At 44.9% G+C, this 22894-nt stretch overlaps 2 protein-coding genes across 3 annotated transcripts in view; one reads left to right on the top strand and one right to left on the bottom strand.

The window, feature by feature from the left end:
• Window positions 1-4925, top strand: part of CTXND1 (cortexin domain containing 1) — a 10692-nt gene extending 5767 nt beyond the window's left edge. The window contains exon 2 of the mRNA XM_025215247.1: window positions 4692-4925. Within this exon, the coding sequence (XP_025071032.1) occupies window positions 4746-4925 (180 nt within the window). The 5' untranslated portion in view covers window positions 4692-4745. The remainder of the gene's footprint in view (window positions 1-4691) is intronic.
• A 16462-nt stretch (window positions 4926-21387) lies between these two features.
• Window positions 21388-22894, bottom strand: part of FAH (fumarylacetoacetate hydrolase) — a 36034-nt gene continuing 34527 nt past the window's right edge. The window contains exon 14 of one of the 2 annotated variants that reach the window (XM_025215246.1): window positions 21388-21821. In XM_025215246.1, the coding sequence (XP_025071031.1) occupies window positions 21742-21821 (80 nt within the window). In that variant the 3' untranslated portion in view covers window positions 21388-21741. The remainder of the gene's footprint in view (window positions 21822-22894) is intronic. The other variant, XM_006033446.3, reaches the window with a different exon arrangement.

The following is a 22894-nucleotide window of genomic DNA, read 5'->3' on the forward strand; positions in this document are numbered from 1 at the left end:
TACTCCAGCCTCTTTTGGATTGAATGGTCCCTCGCTCTGTGTGCTAATTATTCAGTAGCCTGGATCCCCTACCACACATATTGTATATGCTGCTTGATTACTTGGAGAGAGCATCATTTCTGTTGGAGGGCTCTGGCACAACTCTTCCTCATCATCTGAGGACAGCTATATCATTAATCATTCCCGTGTCACAGACCAGCCAGTTTTTTAGTCGTACTTGCCAGCAATGTAGATTTTACTTTATAACACGGAGTTAAGCCCTTCTGTTCTGGACAGATGCAGTGGGGGTTTCATGTAAGGAGTGTCCCGTGTTACCCATTCACTTTCACTGGCCAATTCATACAACACTTCTCTAATTATGGTGGCTGCCACTACGTGACCATGTTGGTAACATCTCAACTAAACATATGGACATGATGTCCAGATGGGATATTTACTATTGCTAGATTTAAAAAATAAATAAATAGATAAAAGAGTTGCCCTTCCTACAGCACACATCTACTGATGTTGGCTTCTAAATAAATCCTTTCATGCTACTATCTCCTGCTCAATTCCAGTGGTAATTTAGACCCTGCTCCAGAGAACTACCACATCCCAGGGATAATAAACAGACTGAAAACTCCATCCTTTTGTGATATTTGGAATTTTTGGTAGTTTTCTACACTGCTAAGCTCACTGTAATGCCTGAGCAGTTCCAAAAACTAGCAGTGCAGAACACTGTCAAATGCAGTCTGGTAACTAATCCACCATATGATTCAGATGAGTACAAACAGCATGCTGACACAAACCTCTACAGCTGGGTTTGCAAAGGAAAATTCCCCCTTTTAGAGACATGAACTGAATGATTTGGGTAATCGGTCACATCAGGGAATAACAGGGTGACTTGGAGAGCCAGGTCATTCTTGTGGGGCTAAAGAACAAAAGCATCTCAGATTGATCTGCTACACAAAGAGGCTCCAAGGATCCAGAAAGCCAGAGGAATATTGTCCTGTTGTGTATGGATAAGTTAACCATGGAGGCTTCCGGCCCATTAGGTCACCCGCACAGGATTCACATAGACATTGAGAATAGATACCACCTTCTCCCTTGGGTTGGGGGAAATGGGGAGTCCAGCCAGAATATCAAGGAGGATGCAAACATAAGACACTCAAACTGGGGGGTGGGGAAGAAAAATCAAGTTTTTTTAGTAGGACATTTACATTTCCAATTCAGGAAAGCAACTCTGGTTCAGCAAAGACCTTACATAACTTGCCTAGGTCCCTTTGAAGTCAATGAGCCTTTAGATCAAGCATGCATGTTTCCTGATTTAGGGCCTTAGTCCTACTTCAGTTCTTACTTCTTACCCATTTTAACATCAGCTCAAGAACAGGTCCAGATTCATCTGTCTTCTATCACTGTTAACGTTGCCTTTGACAGTCCTATCAGCAGTGTTCCGGGATTACCATCCCAATGCATTAATGTGATTACCTTGTATTCTGGGAATATCTCACTGTGGCCTGGTCTACATTAGGAAGTTTTACCAGTAACATGTTCACTTCTACCATGTACCCTTGCATGTGCCCCTCATCCATAACCGAGTCCTGCTGAGCTGACAAGGCCTGGAATTTACACTTGTGAAATTAAACCAGTGCCGTAAGTCCTCTCTCCATAGTTCTGCTGACTGAGTGCTTCTGGATACAGAAGTACCCACACTGACAAAAAATCAGTCCTTCAGTGGGAAGACCACAATGCAACAGTCCCTGCAGCGATTTTCTGCTTAAAGTTTTGAAGCCTGTCCAGACATCTCACTGTGCAGAAGCTTGTGTCCCCATATAAAAAACCCACCACCAAGATACCTACAAGCACAACTGAAGGTCAACCCCATACTGCTACTTAGTCCAGAAAAAGAGGTCCTGGATTTCCTGGGCTGATGCTGAGCAGGAGGAAGAGATATCATGGCAGTCTTCCCACAGGATAGTGATGATATATGATGGTATTGCACAGAGGATGCAGATGCTGGGTACAGAAGGGGTAAAGGCCAGTAGCAGGTTTAGCAGAACACTAAGAAGGGCAACACAGTCTGATGCTACGCGATGCAAAACTTAGTACCTCTCTGAACAGACCCTCTACCATATCCACCTGCTAGCAACCACAAATACCTAATGACTTCTAGAAGAGGGTACCCTGGTACTTCACACAGCAAGGAGGAGCTTCCTGAGGAGCTGACATGGATGATGCCAGTCAGCCAAGAGTCAGGCAAATTCCAGACCAGCCAAACCCAGGGAGCAAACTAATCATGGAGGAAAGAGAAGGGGGCCCAGGTAGGTATTATTTACTGCACCATAAATGAATGCCTTAAAAAAAATTAAAAAAAAAACTTCTGAAACTTCACTGTTCTCCTTCTCCCATTCCCGCTAATAAAATAGCAGACATCACACACAGGATGGGAACAAAGGTATTCTATTTTAAAGTGGCCGATTTCTTTTAAAAGCACAGATTGGCAGTACTAGGTAATAGCAACAGGGGGAAAAAGCATAAAGAACAGCCAGAAAGCATTCCCAAATGAATGCTTTTGCTTGCTCTCAGAGTATACATTTTTTTCAGATGTTTACCTGAAACAAATGAAATCTAGTACGCTGCAAATAGAAGAGCCCTACTTGTACTGATTTCAAGCTGTATGTGAATCAGTCCCGAAGGTTTGCAGAAAAAGCATTGTAATTTAGTTGGACACAGGTTTTGAAGTCCAAACCATATTACCTGCATGCAGAGCCTCAAATCAGGAGAGAGGCAGGACTGGAGAGTAGTTAGTTCAAGGCGGCAGGTTTAGCTCCTATCACCATCAGACAATTCCCACGTGGGTGGGCATGGGTTTAGTATGTCCCACAAAGATGTTGTGGCCAACAGGACAACTCCACCTGCTTTTTCAAGTAAATGGCCTCTGATCACTGCTGATTTCTCCCACCCAAGTCAGATGCTTCCCACATCACTCTGAAGTGGGGCTCATCAGCTGAACAACCATGAGGTTTCTCTCCAACAGCTGCTTTCACTAAGTCTCTAGCATCTCTCATTAGAGATATTACACCAAGATCACCATTGTTTTTAATTAGCAGAGTGGGCTTTTTATCATATTCCTAAAATTAACTTGGCCCCTTTTCTTCATGGCTAGAGGATTTAAAATGTGTACACCCACCACACTCACCAGCTATGCAACATGAGGCATTCAGAAAGCAGCATTTAATGGTGGTTAGCAGTGGTTCTCCATCTAGGTACACATTCAGAAAGTAATAGTGATGATGGGTTTGATCATGTTTTCATGCAGCTTTTTATAGAAAGAATTTTTTTGTTTGTTTTTTGTTTTTTTACATATTACTACCACTTACCTTCATAGTCTATGAACCCCTAAAAATTCAACAGTGATTCTCTGTCTAGTTATTAGTAACCTCATCTGGGGTACTTTGGAAGACCACCTCTTCACTAACTCCTGAGGAGCTCATCATGATAAGGAGGAGAATGAAAAGGATACAGCCTGTTTTCTGAATTGGTCCATGATGAGAAGTCTGCATGACCCAAGAACAGTGTGGGTTTATGCTGGGTAAAAGAGGCCCAGACATCCTACAACCCTTCAAACAATTTTCCAGTGGATTCTGGAATACAGCAACCAAAGGGCCACATCCCAGTAGCCACATCACTGCACAGATAACATGGTACCTTCCTGAGGCTGTTCAATCTCCACCTCTCCAGGCACCCACATCCCCAACAGCAGTATTCTCACTCGACCCAAGTGAAGAACTGCTCTGAACACACCTGCATAAACTTGTGTTGAAGTTCAGACTGACAACATTCTGGTTCTTTTACAGTAAGAAGCCTTTGCTGTCTTCACTTCCCAGCCTGACTGGGGTGGAGGTCAAGAAAAGTTCCCCCCTCCCGCCCCCCCTATTCTGGGGCAATGACTTATTATGGAAGTCAGGTCAGTTCCCTTCCTAGTATTAATTACATTATGGCCTAGCACACTTATAAGTTACTCAACTGGACAGCAAAGATCTCTGCTTGAGTCTGGTTTATTCCTGGAATCAGATGACATGGTAAGATGAGAGCCTCAGGGCACAGTGCTGCCCCCCTTGTTCAAACAAAATAAAACCCTATGCTATTACATACACTGTCTTCTGCATCTCTGTAAAGTGATAACCCTTCAGCTTTGTGACACTGCTCCTATTAGTGCCAGTAGCACTTACGATCACTACAACTGAACAAAACTATAGGCAAAATATTTTTAAAAACACATTTTTCATTTTGCTTTGTTCATTTGACAGCACTTTAGATATTGCTGCTCTTTTACTGGGTCTTTAACCAATCAAGAAAGACTACCACTATTTTTTAAATAATAAAATGTAGGGACATTTGGAATTCTTTTTTTAAACAAAACTAGGGACTAGGTTTCAGGTGGATTCTCTCTCTTAATACCATCTTCCCTTTAAAAAAGGGAAAACAGCTGTATCTGTTACCTAGAGAGAGGCTTATAAATACTAATGGACTAAATTAAAGAGAAGGTCTAGACAGGGTTCTGTTTTCAGTCCTGCTAGCTGTCTGCCCACAACATTTCCAGCAGTTTTACCCCACAAGAGCAAAATTCTCTTCAATGGAAGACATCCCTCCCCCCATATCAGCAATACACATCAACTTTCTTAATGTTTGACAGCATTATTGTTTTGCAGGTGCATGATCATGGTAGCAGTCAACATACACCCAGAGGGGGAGAGGTATGAAAAATGGAAGGACCAACACCAGAGCCTGTATATGTTGATGTGGACAAAGGACTGACACTAGCATGTTTTGTCTTCCTCTGCCTCTTCCTGATTGTGATGATTATCCGCTGTGCAAAAGTCATTATGGACCCTTACAGTGCCATCCCGACCTCCACATGGGAGGAGCAGCACCTGGATGACTGAAAGGGACACTGCTGAAAGCTTTCACACCACAGCACAACCGTGGAGGCCTTCTTGTTCCATGATGGACGCGTACTAAACAGCCGTTCCAACATACACAGGGTGATGCAAATACCTCTGACAGCACGCTGGTTACCACATCTCACACATATCAGCTGGGGATGTGTGTGCTGCTGCTTGACAGTACAGCTGCTTCCTGCATAGAGACCTCCATGCTTTAAAATGGGAAAGATGCCGATTGTAACTCAAGTAACACAAAGCCCTTTGAGGCAACAAGGCTCCCTTGATGCCTTTTCTAATAAAATTCTCAGCTTGGCACATTTTTTCCTTGAATGATATTATTTGTATTGTTCCCCATGAATCGGTATAATCCCTTTTTCAGTAAAAACTGAAAAAGTCACTAGGGCTTTTGATCTTTCTTTGACAATGGGCTGCTTTAAACATCTTCATCAGTTGTTATTACTGTGCAATTCTTAAGGCTCTGAAAATACAAGCCCTTACAGTGGCTCAAAGTCAATGTCTCCCATTGGTTTTTGGCCCTGGCATGCCAGTGAATGCAAGCAAGCCCTAAGAAGGACATATACAGCAGAGCAGAGATCTGGGGATCAGTTTTGGCTAAGCTGGTTCTGTTCTCACCGCAGTATTCTAGTTTTAGTTCCAGGAATCACAATTAAAGAATATTAGAGTACAGCGCACTTGTCTTGATCTTCAAATGATCCATTATACCATTATTCCCACATTTTATTTGCAAATGTTAAGTGCTGGCCTTGTGGTGATCCAGCTGGATTGCACAAGAATAAAGAAGGAAAGGCAATACACAAGAGGCATCCCAGGTTTGTCATTCAGAACTAGGCAAGAGGAAATTTTATTTGCTTACTGTTTAGTAAGGAAGAATTTTAGCATAGCAGTTGCAACGACTCACAAGATGCATTCTACCTCAGAGAAGTTAAGCACCTTGAAGAAAAAAAAAAAATCATAAATTTATGATGCAATTATTTGCACATTTTCCCTTCCCATACAAAAAAATCCTGGTGAATGTCTTTCTGCCTAAAACATGGGCTAGCCAATCAGGAAACAGAAAACATACCACATGACAACTCAAATGGTATAAATATACACTGATGGTGAACAAGTTAAACTAAAATTTATTTGCCCAAACTATGATGAGGAGCATTCCCACTTGTAAAAATCCAGAACCAACTTGTGGCTAAACAGCCAACGGAAACAAGGGTAACTTTGCACAAAGTATTTCCCCATGAATAATTCAGCTAGTACAGGCTCACATGCTCAACGCCACAGTACTTTGCTGCATACAAGCAGATGCTTAAACGATTTGCTGAATTGGGGTTGCAGCACTCAGGCTCTCCCAGGACTAAGATTTGAGATAAAGAAAAAGGGGTCAAGAATACAAGGGAAATAGATTAGCAGTGTTTATTTGCAAGGATAATGGCAAACACTTTCTTTGCTGTATTCATTTGGCTGTATAGGCTACCTTACGACTGCTTCTTGGGGACACCAAGTGGGATGCTGCCTCAAGAGCTCTATTTTGTAATAATAATGCACTTATTCTCCAGCTGTAACCTACCCGATTCATACTTCTGTCAGAAAAAGGAGAGTTCCTCATACTTGTTAAGATTTCCATAAGAACCTGCGTGTTCATCTCCGATGTTTCCACCTGACGTTCATGTCAACTTAAGTCTATTGCATTTTTATAGAGTATGCAAATGTACTCTAATTTACCCACCCCCCCACCAGAATTGCACAAGCCAGCGTGTCGTTACTGATGGAGCTCCAAGGCAATGCTAAGTTCTGTGCTGAAAGCAAAGCATCCCACCTGCAGTCTCAGCTGGAGCTTGGCAGTTCTCCCCCAGAGTGTGCTATTCCCGAATGCACACGTCATTCTGATTCTGCTGACCGGGGGGGCTGCAGGACTTTCCCCAAAGTTGATGGAAGTTCATTAGTCAGGGCTTCAGCACCAGGCACAAATAGTCATTTAATTTGCATGTAACAAGTGCCTCTGCTACACTATTTCTTCAGTTGAAATGGTTATTCCTACTATTGCACTCAAAAAAATAAAAACTAATGCAAACTGTCAAGAATGTATCTCAATAGTACAATAAACAGCTTTAACACCAGACTTTTCTTGTTGTCCATTCAAAATAAAGCAGTTCTAGTTTTCCCCTGATCTCCACAATTCATCTGCCTGGCTTCTACTCTCTGAAGTATCAATTATGTTATCAAGGGCTAGGTGGTAACTCTAATAGCTACTAGGGCTGTGCGAGGCTTTGGACAGAGCCTTAGATCCGGAGAAGCTTTGGTCACTTTGGGGTCCGAAGCAGCACATCCGGGTCAAAGTGCTGGCCTTGTTAGGCTTCCCGAAGTGCTTCACACCTTCCGAAGTGGTTTGGAGCTGCCTCGGAGATCCAGCCATAGGGTATAGTGGGGAAACAATAAAATATTGATAAACTTTGTTGTTTTTTGTCCAGTTTGGATGAAGTTTTCGGGGGTGGTAGACTCTGCAGAGAGGATGAAACCAAGTTTCAAGAAGTTTGGTGCAGGGGTTTGGGGGAAACTGCCCTTCAAGCTGCGGACAAGCAAAACTCGTGCCATGGGTGCTTGTGGGACTGACTGTCTCTGTCTTGGGGGTGTGCGAGACACTGCTGCAGGCCGGGCTGCTGAGCTGCTGTGTTACCAGTTACCAATCAATCATGATTCACTCAGGAACGAGCTCAATACACAGGACCTAGCTACTACATAATGACTTAAAGAGCATCAATCAGCACCTACAAAACCAGGCTAAGGAGAGGAAAGACTCAATACAGACAATCAACTGCCCCAAGACAGCCAGTCTTGGTGCAAGTTTTGCCTGTCAGCAGCTAGGCGTGCAGGGCCCCAGACCCCCCTGCACCGATCTCCTCCACAGCTGGCAGGCGTCACAGCAGGGGCCACCATCCCTGCAGCTGTCACCCTGCTGCGCCTGAACACACGCAGTGTCACCCATGGCACGAGTTTTGCTTGTCCTCAGCTTGGGGTGTAGTTCCCCCCCAAACCCCTGCACCGACCTCCTTGAAACATGGCAGGCTTTGTGGCCTCAGTAAGAGCTACCAGCCCTGCTGTTTTGACTCCCCTGTGGTGTGACACAAGTTTGGCTTTCAAGAATTTGGGGTACAGATCCCCCCAAGCCCCTGCACCAAAACTTGAAACTTGGCAGGTTTCATGCTCTCAGCAGAGGCTACCATCCCTGCAAGTTTCATCCAAATCAGACAAAAAAAATCAACCAAGTTATAGATATTTCATTGATTCCCCATTATATCCTATGGCCGGGTCTCCAAGGCGGCTCCAAAGTTTGGGCCGGATTAAGGCAGAAACCCGGTCCGGATCTCTGGATTGGATCACATCCATCTGATGTGGCCAGATCCAAAGCCAGATTGGATCGCTGCCGACTCGCACAGGCCTAATGTCTACCCCGACTTCAGGGTGATGTACGTCTGCGTAGTCCCAGGAAGAGACTGAAATCAGTCGATTCCCTGCTTGTGTCCTCCTTGGCCTGAAAAAAAGTGGAAGTGATTTCACCCATGGTCTTAAAGAAGTTTCTCTCCTCCTCAGCTACTATGAAAGTAGAAAGAAGGGAAGAGTTAGAACAGCTGGAGTCATAATTTGAGCAGGGCCCAGTAAGGAAATCAAAGGGAACAACACTCCCTCTTAACCCCCCATGCATCTGAATAAAGGTTTGTGGCAATCAGCTTCAAAGCAACTGTCACCACAGTAGAGATATGGGAGCAATTCAAGGAGCACGGGTATTCTAGAGGCCCGATTCTCAAAGCCAGAGTGAACTCAGGTAGGGTCCTTGTTGCATCTTCAAAGTACCACAATTCTGCATTCAGAGATCATGTCTCTGCCTTCAGCCAGTATGTACTAATAAATGGCCAGTGGGCACAGGTGTATTTTTACCAACATAATTGTCACAGCCAGCTTTGGCAACCTGGCTCTTAATTCTTTTATTCACACAACTTTCAAAATGTTGTTTAGGGGATGGGTGTCAACAAGCATTCCAGGTACAACAAAATATCACTACCTTAACATATCAACTAAAGGAATTTCACAGCACCACGAGATTTATAGTTTCACTTAGCAAAGTCAGTGCATTTCTCATAAAATCTATAATTTGATTGCTTTAGCTGTGTTTTACACAGAAAAGACTTCTGGTGACGGACTTCGCAAATTCCTGAAGCAAGACTTTCTCTGCTCTCTTAGTAATTGTGCAATAAGCTTATGACATCTAGTAAACAGCTACAAGTCTTCGCCTCCCCAACAATCCCACTGAGACTGCCTGCATTATTTTATTTATTTATTTTTTTAAGTACAGTTAATGCCTGTGTAACAGAAGGTGGCCCCAGGTGTGGCCGTGACACCCGTGGGTGGCCATTCAACCCCTGCCTCACCCTGTCCTTTGAGCATCCTCCCCTTCTACCCCAGGCCTTGTTGTAAATACATACTTGTAAGAGGGAGGCTGCCCCAGAGATCCCCAAGTGAAATCTCATCTGCTCAGGAGCTAGGGTTGCTCACTGCTTTAAGGGCAATTTTGTGGCCTCCTCACCTCCCCTTTTAGCCACTCCCAGGTCTCAGAGATATTACCTGTCCAATCAGTTTCCCTTGTTGGGGTCTCAGCCCATTTGTCCTCCATCCCATCACTCTTGCTGGGCTGCTTAGACTCCGATCCACTGCACTGGACTCCAGCCCTGTCTCCACGCCTCTGGGCTACTGGGCCCCTGGTCCCACCTCTGCCTTTCCCTAAACTGCTGGGCCCTAGGCTCTAGCCTCTGCCCTTCTGTTTGCAGGGCCCCTCAGCCCTGGCTACACCTTTCTTGGTGTTGGACCCCTGGCCCCATCTCTGTCCTTTGAGTGCACAGGGATCCACCCTCCTTGGGTGCTAGGCCCCCCAGCCCCATCTGGCTTCCACCTGCACCAGGCTTTAGCTTCCCTTTCAGACTGCCTTTAGCCTGTCTCCATCCTGAGCCTATGGAGTCCTGAACCAAAGCCCCTAGCAAGGCTTGAAATGCTAGTATGCTGCTGGCACCTCACCATAGCCTCCTCACACTCCCATTTCAGCTACACCCAAACCACTGGCTAAAACTGTAACCATGGAAGAAGCCCTCTGGCTAACACAAACTAACCCCCTCTGGGGCCAGATGTAAACAATGACTCCTGCCTGTGTAGCAAGGCTTCCCCTTACCTGGGTAATAGTCCCCTATAGGACAGCAGCCCTATATTTGCCTTCCTCAAGGAAACTCTGGTGCCAACTAGGTGCTCCCCTACATTCCCCCTGCTCTTGCCTCTACAGTCTCCCAGGCCAGACTGACTGTGCAGGTACAGGCCCTGAGTTTATATATATACACTAAGCCCCGCCCCTTCTGGTCAGGTGACTCAGCAGCCATCACAAGTGTGTTCATTCTGGCCCCAAGGCCATGTCTACCTAGCTGCTGTTTGCAGCTCTTAGCCCTCAAGCAACCTGGCTCTGTCCCTTGTGCTTGCTACTACTGGCTTTTGGCTACAGCTCAGCCAACAGGTAGCTGTTGATGGCCATGTCCATTAGGGTCCAGGAACCGTGAATTCTAGGTACCCCCTAACTATTGGGGGGCCAGATGAAATGTTTCTACAGACTAGATCTGGCCATATGTTTGATAGCCTTGCCCTGATCCCTTAGTACCTTTGAGGCATTAGGATTGATAGCACGGAGTGGAACTCTCCCTTCAGTAAAGCGCATGCAAGGGACCCTCAATTGAGTGATGTCCCCTTTCCTGTGAGGGGCTGGCAGAAAGAATCCTCTTCAACACCACCTTCCCTTCACTACCACAGAAGGGCCAGCGTGGGGTTGGGAGGCAAGGAGGTTTAAGCAGGGGCTTTGCCATTCCCTGTAACATCCCCTGTAGATTCCTTGTGGAAATCAGGAGAGAATGATTAGATCCAAGAGATTCTGGTAAAACTATGGATTTGGAGTGCAGCCTTTCCAAAGTAGCCATTCTTAGTCCCTTCCCCAGATCTGCTGGGCCAGAGGAGTGGCAAGCTGAATAGAAGGATTATGTAATGTATCCTATTTCAATGACTATCCTGCAGCACCTTCGGGATGATCCTGATATGAATACCTAGCTCAATAGAGTGCATTGCTTTCATCCAAATTCAAATCCCTGCTAATATTGGGGGGGACATCTGGGGGAGAAGAATATTGCTATATGTTCACAGCCCACTGAACCACCTAGGACAAAGTGGAATGAGAACCGCCTGTGGCTTTGCCACCAATGAAAGAAGCTCATTGAAAATGCTTTCCTGCAGTAGGGAAACAAACAGCTGAATTTCCTCCTGTTGTAAATGGGCCCTATTCCACTGGAGTCAGCAGCATTAGACCAGCAATGAATCTGAACCAAAGCCTGCATAGAACAGGCAGAGGATATAATTTGCAGTAAAGCTGCTTAAAGGACCCAGAGTAGCAGAGTAAATTTTGTATCTGCAAGAAGCCACGGTGTGAATCTCTTTGTAGTTGTCATAGCAAACACCACCATGCCGAATTAATAAAGATCAGAGCTTGAGCAACAACCTGGGATATTCTAAATGCACTGAATTCGGAGCATGGTTATAGCATCCAGGAGCTGGCAGGCATGTGTATTCACTTAGATCAGGTGTGCAATTTTTTGGGCAATTTAAGTCCTCTGAATGCCTGCATGATTGGGCATTTAGATCAACCTAAATACAACTCCTGCACTTGCCCTTTGACACCAAGATGAGTCTGAAAAAGAGGGGTGGTTGACATATATATATGGACTATAGCCAATCTGTAATATTAAATAATAGCAGGACAGCCCAGAGCCTAGCATAGGTACTTGTATATGATTTTTATGCATCTAAATGAACAGCATGAAACCATTTACATTTTTTTTAAATGAAAATATGTTCCCCTTTCCCAACCAGCGGCAACTGCATTAGCATCCTAAACAGAGCAAATCATTTTAGCCAACAAATGTACTTCTGGCTTGGAACTGAAAACCAAAATCAATATAAATTTGATCTACCAATTTCTTTTAAATTTCTGTTTAATGAGGTCATTAATTCAGCTCTGAACAATTATTGAAAAGCATTTTACAACTAGACAGTGTAATCCTGGTTAATTAAAGAGTTATAAATAGTGTTACCTAGAAAGTTTTCATCAGAACTCATTTTTTCCCTCTCATCAAATCACTGAAATCAATGAAGTCTTATAGAAAAACATTTTTGGTTTGAAAAATTGCTAGTGTTTTTCTGGGATTCTGAAAATTCATTTGAATTTAATTTAATATCATTTTTGTATATTAGTGTTTTTCATCCCCTGTCAAGAGTAATACCCTGTGCTATTAAACCTGTTATTACAACACAAACAAAAGATACACTGATACTGAGAAGACAAGGTGTTTCAAACAGCACTAAATGGCAGCCTCCTTTAACAGTTTTAAGCATCAACTAAAAAAGTATTAAATGATTAGAATTGAACAGTTCAAGTTGTTGTCAAATTATGACATATCAACAGTTGTACACATCCGTATCAAACACAGGATGACTTTCAGTACATCATGAAATACTGTACAAATAACAAACAAACAAAATCCAAATCTAAGTTTCAGAATACCAAAAGGACATTTTTGAAAGCCAAAATGGAATTTTGTCAGAAAGCCAGTTTCCTGGGTCATTTCTTAATTTCTTATTCGTCTTGAATTGGAATGAAAACTATTCATGCTAACAAGACATTCTGAGTTTCAATCAGTTCCACTTATGAATTGTTTGGGTCTGGGTGTTTTAAGGTACTAGAAGCCCAGGAAAAGAAAAGCTGGCAGCATCTCTAAGCAAACAAAGAAAACAAGTCTAATTTATTTATCTAGTTTTCATCAGTGATTTTTATACTTCTATGCTCCCAAGTTCTGCAAAAAATTAATAAAATAAAATAAATCCATTCTTAAAAGAATTAAGCCAAACTCATAATGATATAACTAAAAAAAATGCATACATCACAATCTATCTCATGTCCTGATAACAATCAGTGCTCATTGCCTGGACCTGTAGGTCCCATCATCAAAAACTAAAAGCCTGACTGTGAAGGAAGTTCAGGGAAGGAAATAAAACTGATGATTTACCTTTTAGCTCCAGATTTCATAGTCTTCTTTTCCTTGCTAGTCAGAAAACCATATTCTCTTTTCTTTTGAACATTAAAGGCACAAGCCCCAATTCCTAATAAATGTGAAATCTTAGATATCCAATTGCCCCTGGAGGTAATTATTTTCTTCCTTGAAAGTCTGTGAGAACCTGGAGCTGCTAAACCAGAGAAGAAGGGAGAGATCTGTTTTGAATGTGATTGATAAATTAAATTCTACCTGTTTATAGGAGCTGGGCCTTTAGGTGAAGGAGTCTCATGCTGATTTAGGATTAACAACCCCTGAGAGTAGTGCACTGTGCTTTGCTGAGCCACTTCATATGGGTAGAGTCCAATTCCAGCAAAAGTTTCCATTGGCAAATGGGAAGTTTTTTGTCGGAAGAGTCAAACCATTTAACCCCTAAAGGTAAAGAGAAGATGTTGGAAATAAAACTTTTCAAACATGGGTTATATCTGGATTGATGCAAAAGCCGAAGCACCCCTTTACCCTGGGGTCTCTGTTACAAGAACAGACACTCTCAGCACTGTTCTGCTGTAATTCTGTTGCATGTTGGATGTGATGTGATGCTAATGGCAGACCCCATAGTACTCCTGGCAGTCAGGTACTCATTTTCAAAGTCAGCTGCATCAAGTGCTTGCAGTGGTAGTTCTGGAGTTGATGGTAGATGCATTAAGGAAGCACAGTAAAAGCTTGTCTTTGTGTGTGGGAGGATGATAGTTGCTGGTGTAGACATTCCTAAACTCCCAGAGTTCAGCATGGATTGTAAAGTCTGCTGGAGTAGCTGGGCAAATACAATCAGCAATCAGCACTCTGGCTATTAGCTTGTGCTAAGCTGTGCTCTGCCACAGCCATACTGCTGCCAGCACCCGTGCGTGCTACCTTGGACCTGTCTGCATAGCCTGCAGTGACTGAGGATGTCCCTGTACTGTAGTTTATGAACTAGCTGCTGACTTTATACTTGCTGTAGTTATAATTCTTTTATTAACCCTGGCAGATAAAAGAATTTTCCTCCTGCCTGAGGCTGACATTTACCTCATCCCCACAATAAGTGTAGCAAGAACAAAACATCCTAATGAGTTGTGGGACCCTTACCAGGTTCTCCTTCCCTGCTCTTTGCAGGTGGGCATCCCAGAATGAGTTTGCCTTTGAACAGCTAATGCCATTCAGTTGCCCAGATTTTCCCATTTAGGCCTTGGCCTTAAAGTAAACGTGTAATTACCAACTTTCAGTTACCCCAGAGGACTGTAGTTGTCCTGACATGGACCACTATTAGTGTAAAACTGCTTTGCTTTCTCTAAAGGGTGTTTATATGAATACTAATAGACATACCTCCTGAAATACGACTAAAACCCTAGAGTCCTACCCCAATAAAGAGCTGGAGTTTATATAAATGATACCCAGGAACTTGGGCTAGTACCCTAGTCTCCCAGATCAAAGCCAACAGCCTGCTTTACTTGAGCTAATGAAGAGTATAAAGATTGCTCCTAATAGGTGACCTTATCCTCTCTGTGTAGAGGGCAACACCATTCATATGAACAGCCCCTGACAGCTCTCTAATGAGCACCGCCAGATGCATGAAACAATGAACTTGGAGTTCAGCTCCAAACCCAGATGTAAAGTTCATCAGTTTTCTGAGATGTTGGGATCTGGGATTCAGTGCTTCCTGAAGTTTTGACAGCTTTTTCTTCACTGTGCATATGCAACTTAAGCAGTCCATTGCTCTTTTTATAACCAAAGCATTGCTGCGTGGGGCTGCTCCTTTCTGTTGTTACAGTACCCTCTATGGAAATAGGAAAGCAAATCTGAACACAGCGTTCAGAGCTGGGTTCAATGCTCCATCTAGGGATACTTCTGTAAATCCCATAATTTTACCAGAATGAATCCATGTGCTGCAGGATGCAGCTGGAGCTGCCATACTGAAAACCTGGATCAGCTGATGACTTTAGGTAAGCCACTTGTGGATCTGTACCTCAGTTTCCTCATTGGTAAAATGGGGATAATGATACTTACTGAAAGAGTAACACTGCTGGATCAGGTGGTGTTGTTGGTGTTGATCAGTACAGGCCACTGAGTTATATCATGGTGCTCTACTACTAGCAAAGTCCTTCACTCTTGTTTTCATTGAAAAATGCCTTTATCAATATTGAAAGTATTATTATTAATTTGTTGGGCAGTGGCACCTAAAATCCCAACCCAGATCAGGACCCCATTGAATTAGTTGCTGAGCAAACACACAGGGAGCTGCTTACAACCTAGCAGGCAGGATAGTCGAAGAATGAGCCAGGAGACGGAGTTGGCGGGTCATGAAGGAACTTGCCCAATGTCACATAGCAGGTCATGGGACAATCTGGAAATACAGCCCAGGTCTTGCAAGTCCTGGTCTGACTGCACCACGCTCTTTCACAGCAATGACCCAGAACAATAGCAGATTGGGTATGAAATAACAGTGCCCCAGACAGAAACAAAATCTCCCTCTCCCTCTTAGTATGTCAATTGGCATCAGGTGTGAAGTGAATATGGGATGCGCCTTGAACTGCCCACAGTTAAGCATAAAATTTTCCCTGCTTGTACTGGAAATCTGCACCCTCTGGGTCATAGTTTTGATCTTGTTTACATGGGTCTAAAATCCTTTGCTGCAGTGCCCCAGGTGCCAAAGCAAAGGGGCGCCAACAGGCACTGCCCAGCCAAGGTGGGGCACAGGACGGAGCTGTGAGCAGCTCGTTTGGGGTGGGGGGTGCAGAGATAGGGGGAGGGCAGCCCCCACTGCTGCATGCACTCCCAGGCAAGCATTGGGGGGGGGCGTACCCCCTGGATCTGTGTGCAGGGTGAGGGCGGGCTGCCACTGCAGGCTTTGCCCCAAGCACCAAACTTCCTTGCCACAGTACTGCTTTGCCGACTTAAGTTGGGGGTCACTGCGGAGTTGAAATTCAGAATCTGGTCTCCTTTGTTGAGTTAAACCTTGTTCAACCATCCCTGGATGCAAGCCTGAGCCTTGGCTCCTGGCCCCACCGAAGTCAATGGGAATTGCTTTCCCCCTGCATCTCTCAAGTCCTCCTCATTCCAGGGGAGAAGTTATACATGACACTACTGCTAGTTTTCTAGGGACTGGGACACAGGCATGTTGGTTTTGATGCTGCATGCTTTCCATGCACTGAACCTCCATTAATTGCAATGAGTGCTCAAGGCTCCCGGGACTAAACTGTCTGAAAGAAAGCACAGAAAGTATGAAAACACCAGACTCCACACCCTGAATGTTACTTGCCCTCCCCAGCTCGCACTGCTGGAGCAGGGGGCACATTTTCTACTTGTTATTCTAGCAACAATGCACAGATGATACTTCTCTTTTAGAATAAGGTTCAGCTCCAGTAAACGGGATCTGCATTCAGTTCTGCCAGAAAGGAGAAAATGTCACAAAAGATGTAGTGGTTTCTAATAGACATTTTTGTCCCCGGGTAGCATGGCAGCTATGGTGCCATCTGACTAAAAATGTAATGAATATGGGTACATAGAGGTCAGAACCCATTAATAACAACGCGCAGAACTGACACCTATTGTCAGCTATCGTCAATACAGATTTTATACTTGCTTTTCAGAAAACAGCTCTTTTTTTTCAGCATGCAGGGATCTCCTTTCTGCCTCCTGAGCATGTAGCATCATGGTGCCCATAAAAGAACAGTGCTTGTATGATAATGCATTGTTTCTCACCTCTCAAAAAGGGTTTCCAGCATACAGGGTACAGCACTAATCTCCGGGGAATGCTGATGAGATGGATGTCAACACTAGAATACAGAGGAGGGCTTGCATTAAAGCACCGGATGGAGCTTGGAGGAGCGGCGTTTGATGCCAAGTCCCTGTCTGACCTTGAGCCTCTCCCTTCCAGCACCTCAGTTCTGCATATGCAACTCCCAGGGGTGCTGTAAGGATAAATTCAGTAGCATCAGGGAGGCACTCACTCATCATAGTGATGGGACCCACATAAGTAGGTAGAGAGTGAGACTAACACCGAAGAGCTGAATTGTTAATCTTACACTACGCAGTTCCCTTCTGAGGGTGGTTATCAAGGAGAAATACCTTCAAGGAAGCACCAGGAGCACTTGTTTGTGTTCAAGAACTGAGCATCCAGGGATACAGCACATAAAGTAATGTGCATGGAAGGTTGAATGGGGGTGAGGCGAGCCTCGCCTTGTCAGAACAGGTCCTCCTGCTGTTGCAGGGGCTGCCTCCTTGCTCCCCCTACCCCGCTGTTATCCTCGCCTGGATTCTGGGGAACAGCCGAGCGAGGGAACAAGGATGCAGTATGTCCTGTCAATACTCTGAGTACCTAGCTCACTTGTCAGCCTATACCTTGGCACTTCACTGGAGCGCCCAGTCCCATGTAGGATGGAGATAGAAGCAAGATGAGCCATTGTTCAGAAAACCCTAGACAACACTGCTGCCATTCCTAAGCACACAGAATTAGAGGGGATATCGTTTGATGGCACCTGGTTGACAGAGTACATTTCCTACAGTGTGATGACCACATCATAGATGGATTTTTATTTTTATATTCTATTAATGCAACTCTGAGTAACCAGCAGAGCTAGAGGGGGAAAACTTTCCATAGGTAAACTTCAGAGCCACTGCTTTCCACTCTGGGTCATCATTTCTGGTAATAGCCAAATGTCTTAAGCTGAGCATTTAAATTGATATTGGACCATTCTTTCTGCACCCCTTCTGAGGGAAACCATGATTAGTGTACATCCAGAAATTGCCTGAGAATGAGCCCATTTTGGCGCATATGTCCAGCCACAGCTGATTTATCTGCACAATCACATTTTTCATTAATCTTCATTTTAAAAGCATCTCTCTCCTTTATGGACAGGAGGTCACATTCACAAGGAACACTGTATGTTCTCATCTTACCAGTTGTTAAAGGATGTTGCTAAAGGGTGGCAAAGGATATTTTGAAAGATATGCAGCAGTGGAAAGCAGCCTTAGTTTGTGTGGGTCTGTATAGCAAGAAAGGCAGCGATGTGTGATCTCTGGACCAGACTGAGATAGATCAATGGGACTGTCTGAGTAACTGCTCACCAATGGCACTAAACTGATTCTTTATGAATATGCTAATGGATCTATTTACAACCTTCCAGTACTCATCACTGCAGCATCTACTAGGCACCAGTACCAACATCTGCCTTATAATGATGTAGTGGCCAAGTCCACTCAACCTTGAAAGAGATGCCATTTCATGAGACCCGCACCCTGGTGGAACTGTTTACTACAAGGCAAATCCCTAAACAGCTCCCATTACAGAATGCTGTAGTTCATTATCTGGTCTCCTGGGCTCCTTAAGTAATATCCTCTAATTGGTATTATTTGGCACTGCTCCACAGTGTTAAACTGATTTGTGGCCCACTGGGACAGTGGCTGTTTATAGCTGGTGCTGCAAAGAGAGGTTCAAGGTAAATGGTTGCCTTTCCCCAAGTAACAGAGGAGCCTTCACTCTGTGTGGGCAATTCTCTGGGGCTTCCCACAAGGACTGGGGTATTTTTTCTTGACATCTTGACTGGCAGGACCATGCTCTTACAGACTTTCACTTATGAGCCCCTGCTGTAGACAGGCATTGACCTTTCATGCCGCTCTTTTCTTTCACTCGTGGAAACCTCCTCCTTGCACATGATTTGGCAGAGTCAGAGTAGTGAGCAGCAGGTCTCTGCCAGTACCTCCCCTACATTAAAAACTGCAAAGTGAAACAGGCCAAATCAGTGCAGAGTGTGCAGTCACTGAGTGAGCCATGTCCTTCCCTGGTGTTTCAACATTTCCTCTGCAGAGAGGCCAGAGACAAAAATAATTAGGTGTCATTTGCAACGTTTTCACCTCTCTGTTGGCCTCTTTTTCCTGATCAATGAAAAACGTTATCAATAGTGGACTTCCAGGGCACCCAGCTATTAACCTTCCCTATGAAAAATGCATGTTTTTTTTATAAATCTGTTTTTTCAGTCAACCAGTTTCTTACCTGGGACAAAATATTACCTCTCAACCCAATCACTCCCTAGTTCCCTGAACAGACTCATGCCAAAGACTCTAAGACAGTGGTCTCTAACCTTTTTATGGTAAAGATCACTTTTTGAAGTAAAGGGCAATCCAGGATCTACCGTACAGCAGGGCTTGGGGCTCAAAGCCCAGCATGCAGTGGCAGCCACTTTGCCCTGCACACAGATCAGGGGGGGCACATGCCCCAGGCCTCCGCTGGGGTATGTGCAGTGGCAGGAGCCCCACCCTGCACCTAGACAAGCTGTCCTGAGCTCTGACCCTCCTCCAGCCCAGCCCAGCCCAGCCCGGGCCCCACTCTCTCAGTGGCAGGGAGTAGGCCTGTGCAAAGCCTCCCCCAGACTGAGGCTAGCCTCTCCAGACTGAGATCGACTGTCAGGGGCTCCCCAATTGACTGGTTGATCGAGATTGACTGGTTGGTGACCACCGCTCTAAGAAATGCTGCTAGCTCTAATAAATCATCCCTACTACTGCCTTCTCCTTGAGCCAAGATATTGCCTCCCACAAAGAGTTCTTACAGGCTGGATCAGCATGAGTTTCCTCTGCAGAAGCTGGGCTGGTTCACTGTGATCATGTTACACTCATCTCGGGGTTTTAAAAACATCATGAATTATTTTTCATTAATTTACCTAAAGCCAGGCTTACAGATCTGACATTTTTTAGATGAAGAACTGCAGGGAACTGGCTAAACTCAAGATGGCTGCTAGAAGAGCCCATTTAAATGATATGGGTCCAGTTCTTTGCTTTGCCACGATGTTACTGTAACATCTGATGTCAGATAGTCTGATGTCAGAGTTCAGGGTCAGCTCTGCAAAAAGGTGGTGCTGTTCCTGGCCCTGAAGGAGACTTGAATTTATGGGAGTTTCTTGAAGACTCCCTCTGCCATGTCCTGGATCACAGACCTCCCAATGGACCATGTGCCACGTTATTCCCAGCACACACTACAACAGGGCCAGTGACAGAGATGGCTCAGGTTTATACTAGTTTGTTCACCAGAGGGATCCTTTCCTGGCCCTCTGAGGCATGTTGATAGCCCCTATACAATGCCAGTGCAGCACGCAAGGGCTGTGTACAGAGAGAATCATTCCTCATGCTTTGCAAGCACCCAATCCACTTCAATAAGTTCTTTCAGAGCTCCTGGATGATCCATCTAATCCTGGCTGGGATTCAAACCATCAATTTTTTGCATCACTTCAAGCCCTGGTGTTGCTGCCTCAGAGTTGCCTACAAAGAGGAGCTTGGGGGTTAGACATGCTCAGGCTTTTGCTGTGGTGAAGCCTGAGGCAAAAATACCCTTATTCTTTCCTTGCTAACTCAGCAATCCAAACTCCCCCTAAATACCATTCCAGAGTTTCCTAGAGCTTTCTGGGCTACCCACACATGTCCGTTCTAGAGTTTCCTTTCCTTGTCTAATCCTTCCATCCTTAGTCATGCTCCTTCAAACCAGGCAAAGCTCCTCTTCTGCCTAATATGCTTTAAGGGCATTTGTAGATGACACATTAAAGCAGTTTAAATGCCCTTTTGCACTGCTTTAATGGCATTGCTGTTTTCATGAGTTTGTATATTTGGCAGTGTATTGCACATTAATTCCAGCCACTGTAGCAAATCCGGTGGCATAATGCGCCTTAAATGACTTTGGGGTGCAGCAAACTAAAACACCTCGGAGGAGTTGTAGTTTGCTACCCTACAGCTGTGGAGGGAATCACCGGGCACTGTGTGGCTTAGGGGCTCTGCAGGCAGCCCAGCAGCAGCCCGGGAAGGCAGGCTGCACTGAAGGAAAAAAAAAAAGTGGTGAGCCTGATCTTTTTTTTCCCCCTGTCCCGGAGCCTGCCAGCCTGCCTGAGCAGCATGGGGCCTGGTGCTTCCCCCTGCAGCTGCGGTGCCCCCTGCGACTACCTGAGCCAGATGTCTGCAGGCAGATGCTGCCTAGGGAGGAGGCCACTGCTGCTGCAGAGGGAAGCACCGCCCCCCACCGCCGCCCCCGCAGCTCACTGGTCTGCTCGGCCTGCCGGCAGCTCGTCCTCCCCTCCCCTCCGCTTCAATTTAGGGAGAATTAAACCCCTGTGTCGTTTACAAATGCCCTAGGATACTCAGAAAAAATCACGTTGTCCCACGACACCCACTACCAATGGACTCTGCAGTGGTATAAGCAGTGCACTCACATGACTGCTTTTACTTATGGCATTTTACAGGGTGGTTTCGGTCCTTCAGGTTTTGTTTCTTGTCACGGTCGGTGAGGGGCAAGTAGCAATCTGGGGGATTCATTTGGTTAACAATTACCTGCAAGCACAGAGGCCTGGACACAATGGCCCAGGAGACCTTGCCAGTTCTATGTTCTTATGAAGAATTTGCTTCCATCATTGTGGGTATAGCTAACACTGCCTTACAGGCACCGCAGAGAGCTGTACCCACCAGTGAGACTTTTATTGATAAGGACTGGAATGTCATGAAGATCCAAGCATTTATACAAATACAGACAATACTGATTTGAAAACAGAATTTGCAGAACATTTTGATTCCTCCAAGCAAGAGAAGCGCTCCAAAGGCCATGTACTGAGAAGGCTTGGGTGGAGAGATTCTTCTTCTCTTCCTCTGAAGTTTTCAAGGATGTGGGATCACGGAAGAGATGGTGCAGGAAGTACTTTTCCTGAACATTGGCCAAATCCCACTCGGTAACCATTCCCCTGGCAGTAACCTAGAACAGGGAGAGGACAAGCATCACAAGGTGGGCTTCAGGGCCCTACTAGAAAGAAAAATAATGAATATGAAGTGCAATGCAAAGGTGGAGGGACTGAAGTAAGTGGAAACACTCTGAAGTAGGGTTCTCTTCTCAGATATCCTTCATGGGCCTGCTACAAATCCAATTGGCCCAGAGCTATCCGTTGACTTCAGTGGGCTTTGCATCAAGCCCAAGACATGCTGGCCACATCTACTGAAGAGGCTTACTGTGCAATAGCTTGTTACTACTGTGCAGTAGCTTGTTAGTACTGTGCAGTAGCATTGTGGGGCATAAACCATGATGTGACGCTACTGCGTAGTAGTAACAAGATACTGCGTAGTAGTAACGAGTTAGGGTTATCTGGAAGCCATGCAGAGATGCTACTGCACAGTAACGCTGGTTACTGCACAGTCAGCATTTCATGAAGACACGGCCACTCTGCACAACTGAGGGGAGTGAGCTCGGTGCAATACTAAGGAGGAAACATGGCTCTCACTTAAATGGGGAAAAGGAGGCAGGGAAGCTCTTATCTATTCAACTCACTGAGCACCAGTGTATCCCGCTGGAGCTCCAGAAAAGAATCAGTTTCAGTCCCAGATTCCTGATGTGTGCTTCCAGTAATCTAGAACACCTACTCCTCCCTTGGGGTAACACAGAAAATGAGCAGTTTAAATACCCAGAGACCCGATCTTGTTCATCCCCTGTGCTTGTTCATGAGCTTGCAACTAGTAGTTCCAAAGGTAGGCTAAAAACTCTATCTATTTGCATGTCTACATGTATGTGTTAGTGCAGAATGGGGTACAGCCCCGACACCTATATACATACAAATATGACTGGAGAACATGATGCAACATGTTGAATGGCAAACACATTTGCATTATGTGTTTAATGAACAACCCAGAAATTTGTCTGAACCAGAACTAGACCTGAGTCATAAAGCTTGACTTGAGATCCAAACCTATTAGGTTTAACATGCCCTGAATGTTGGGTCAGCCTGTTAGGGAGACAGAGAAAGGAGGCAAACTAGTTAGCTGGGTTTGAATTTCCTG

The sequence above is a fragment of the Alligator sinensis genome, unplaced genomic scaffold (genome assembly GCF_000455745.1).
Source record: "Alligator sinensis unplaced genomic scaffold, ASM45574v1 scaffold1318_3, whole genome shotgun sequence".
NCBI lineage: Eukaryota > Metazoa > Chordata > Crocodylia > Alligatoridae > Alligator > Alligator sinensis.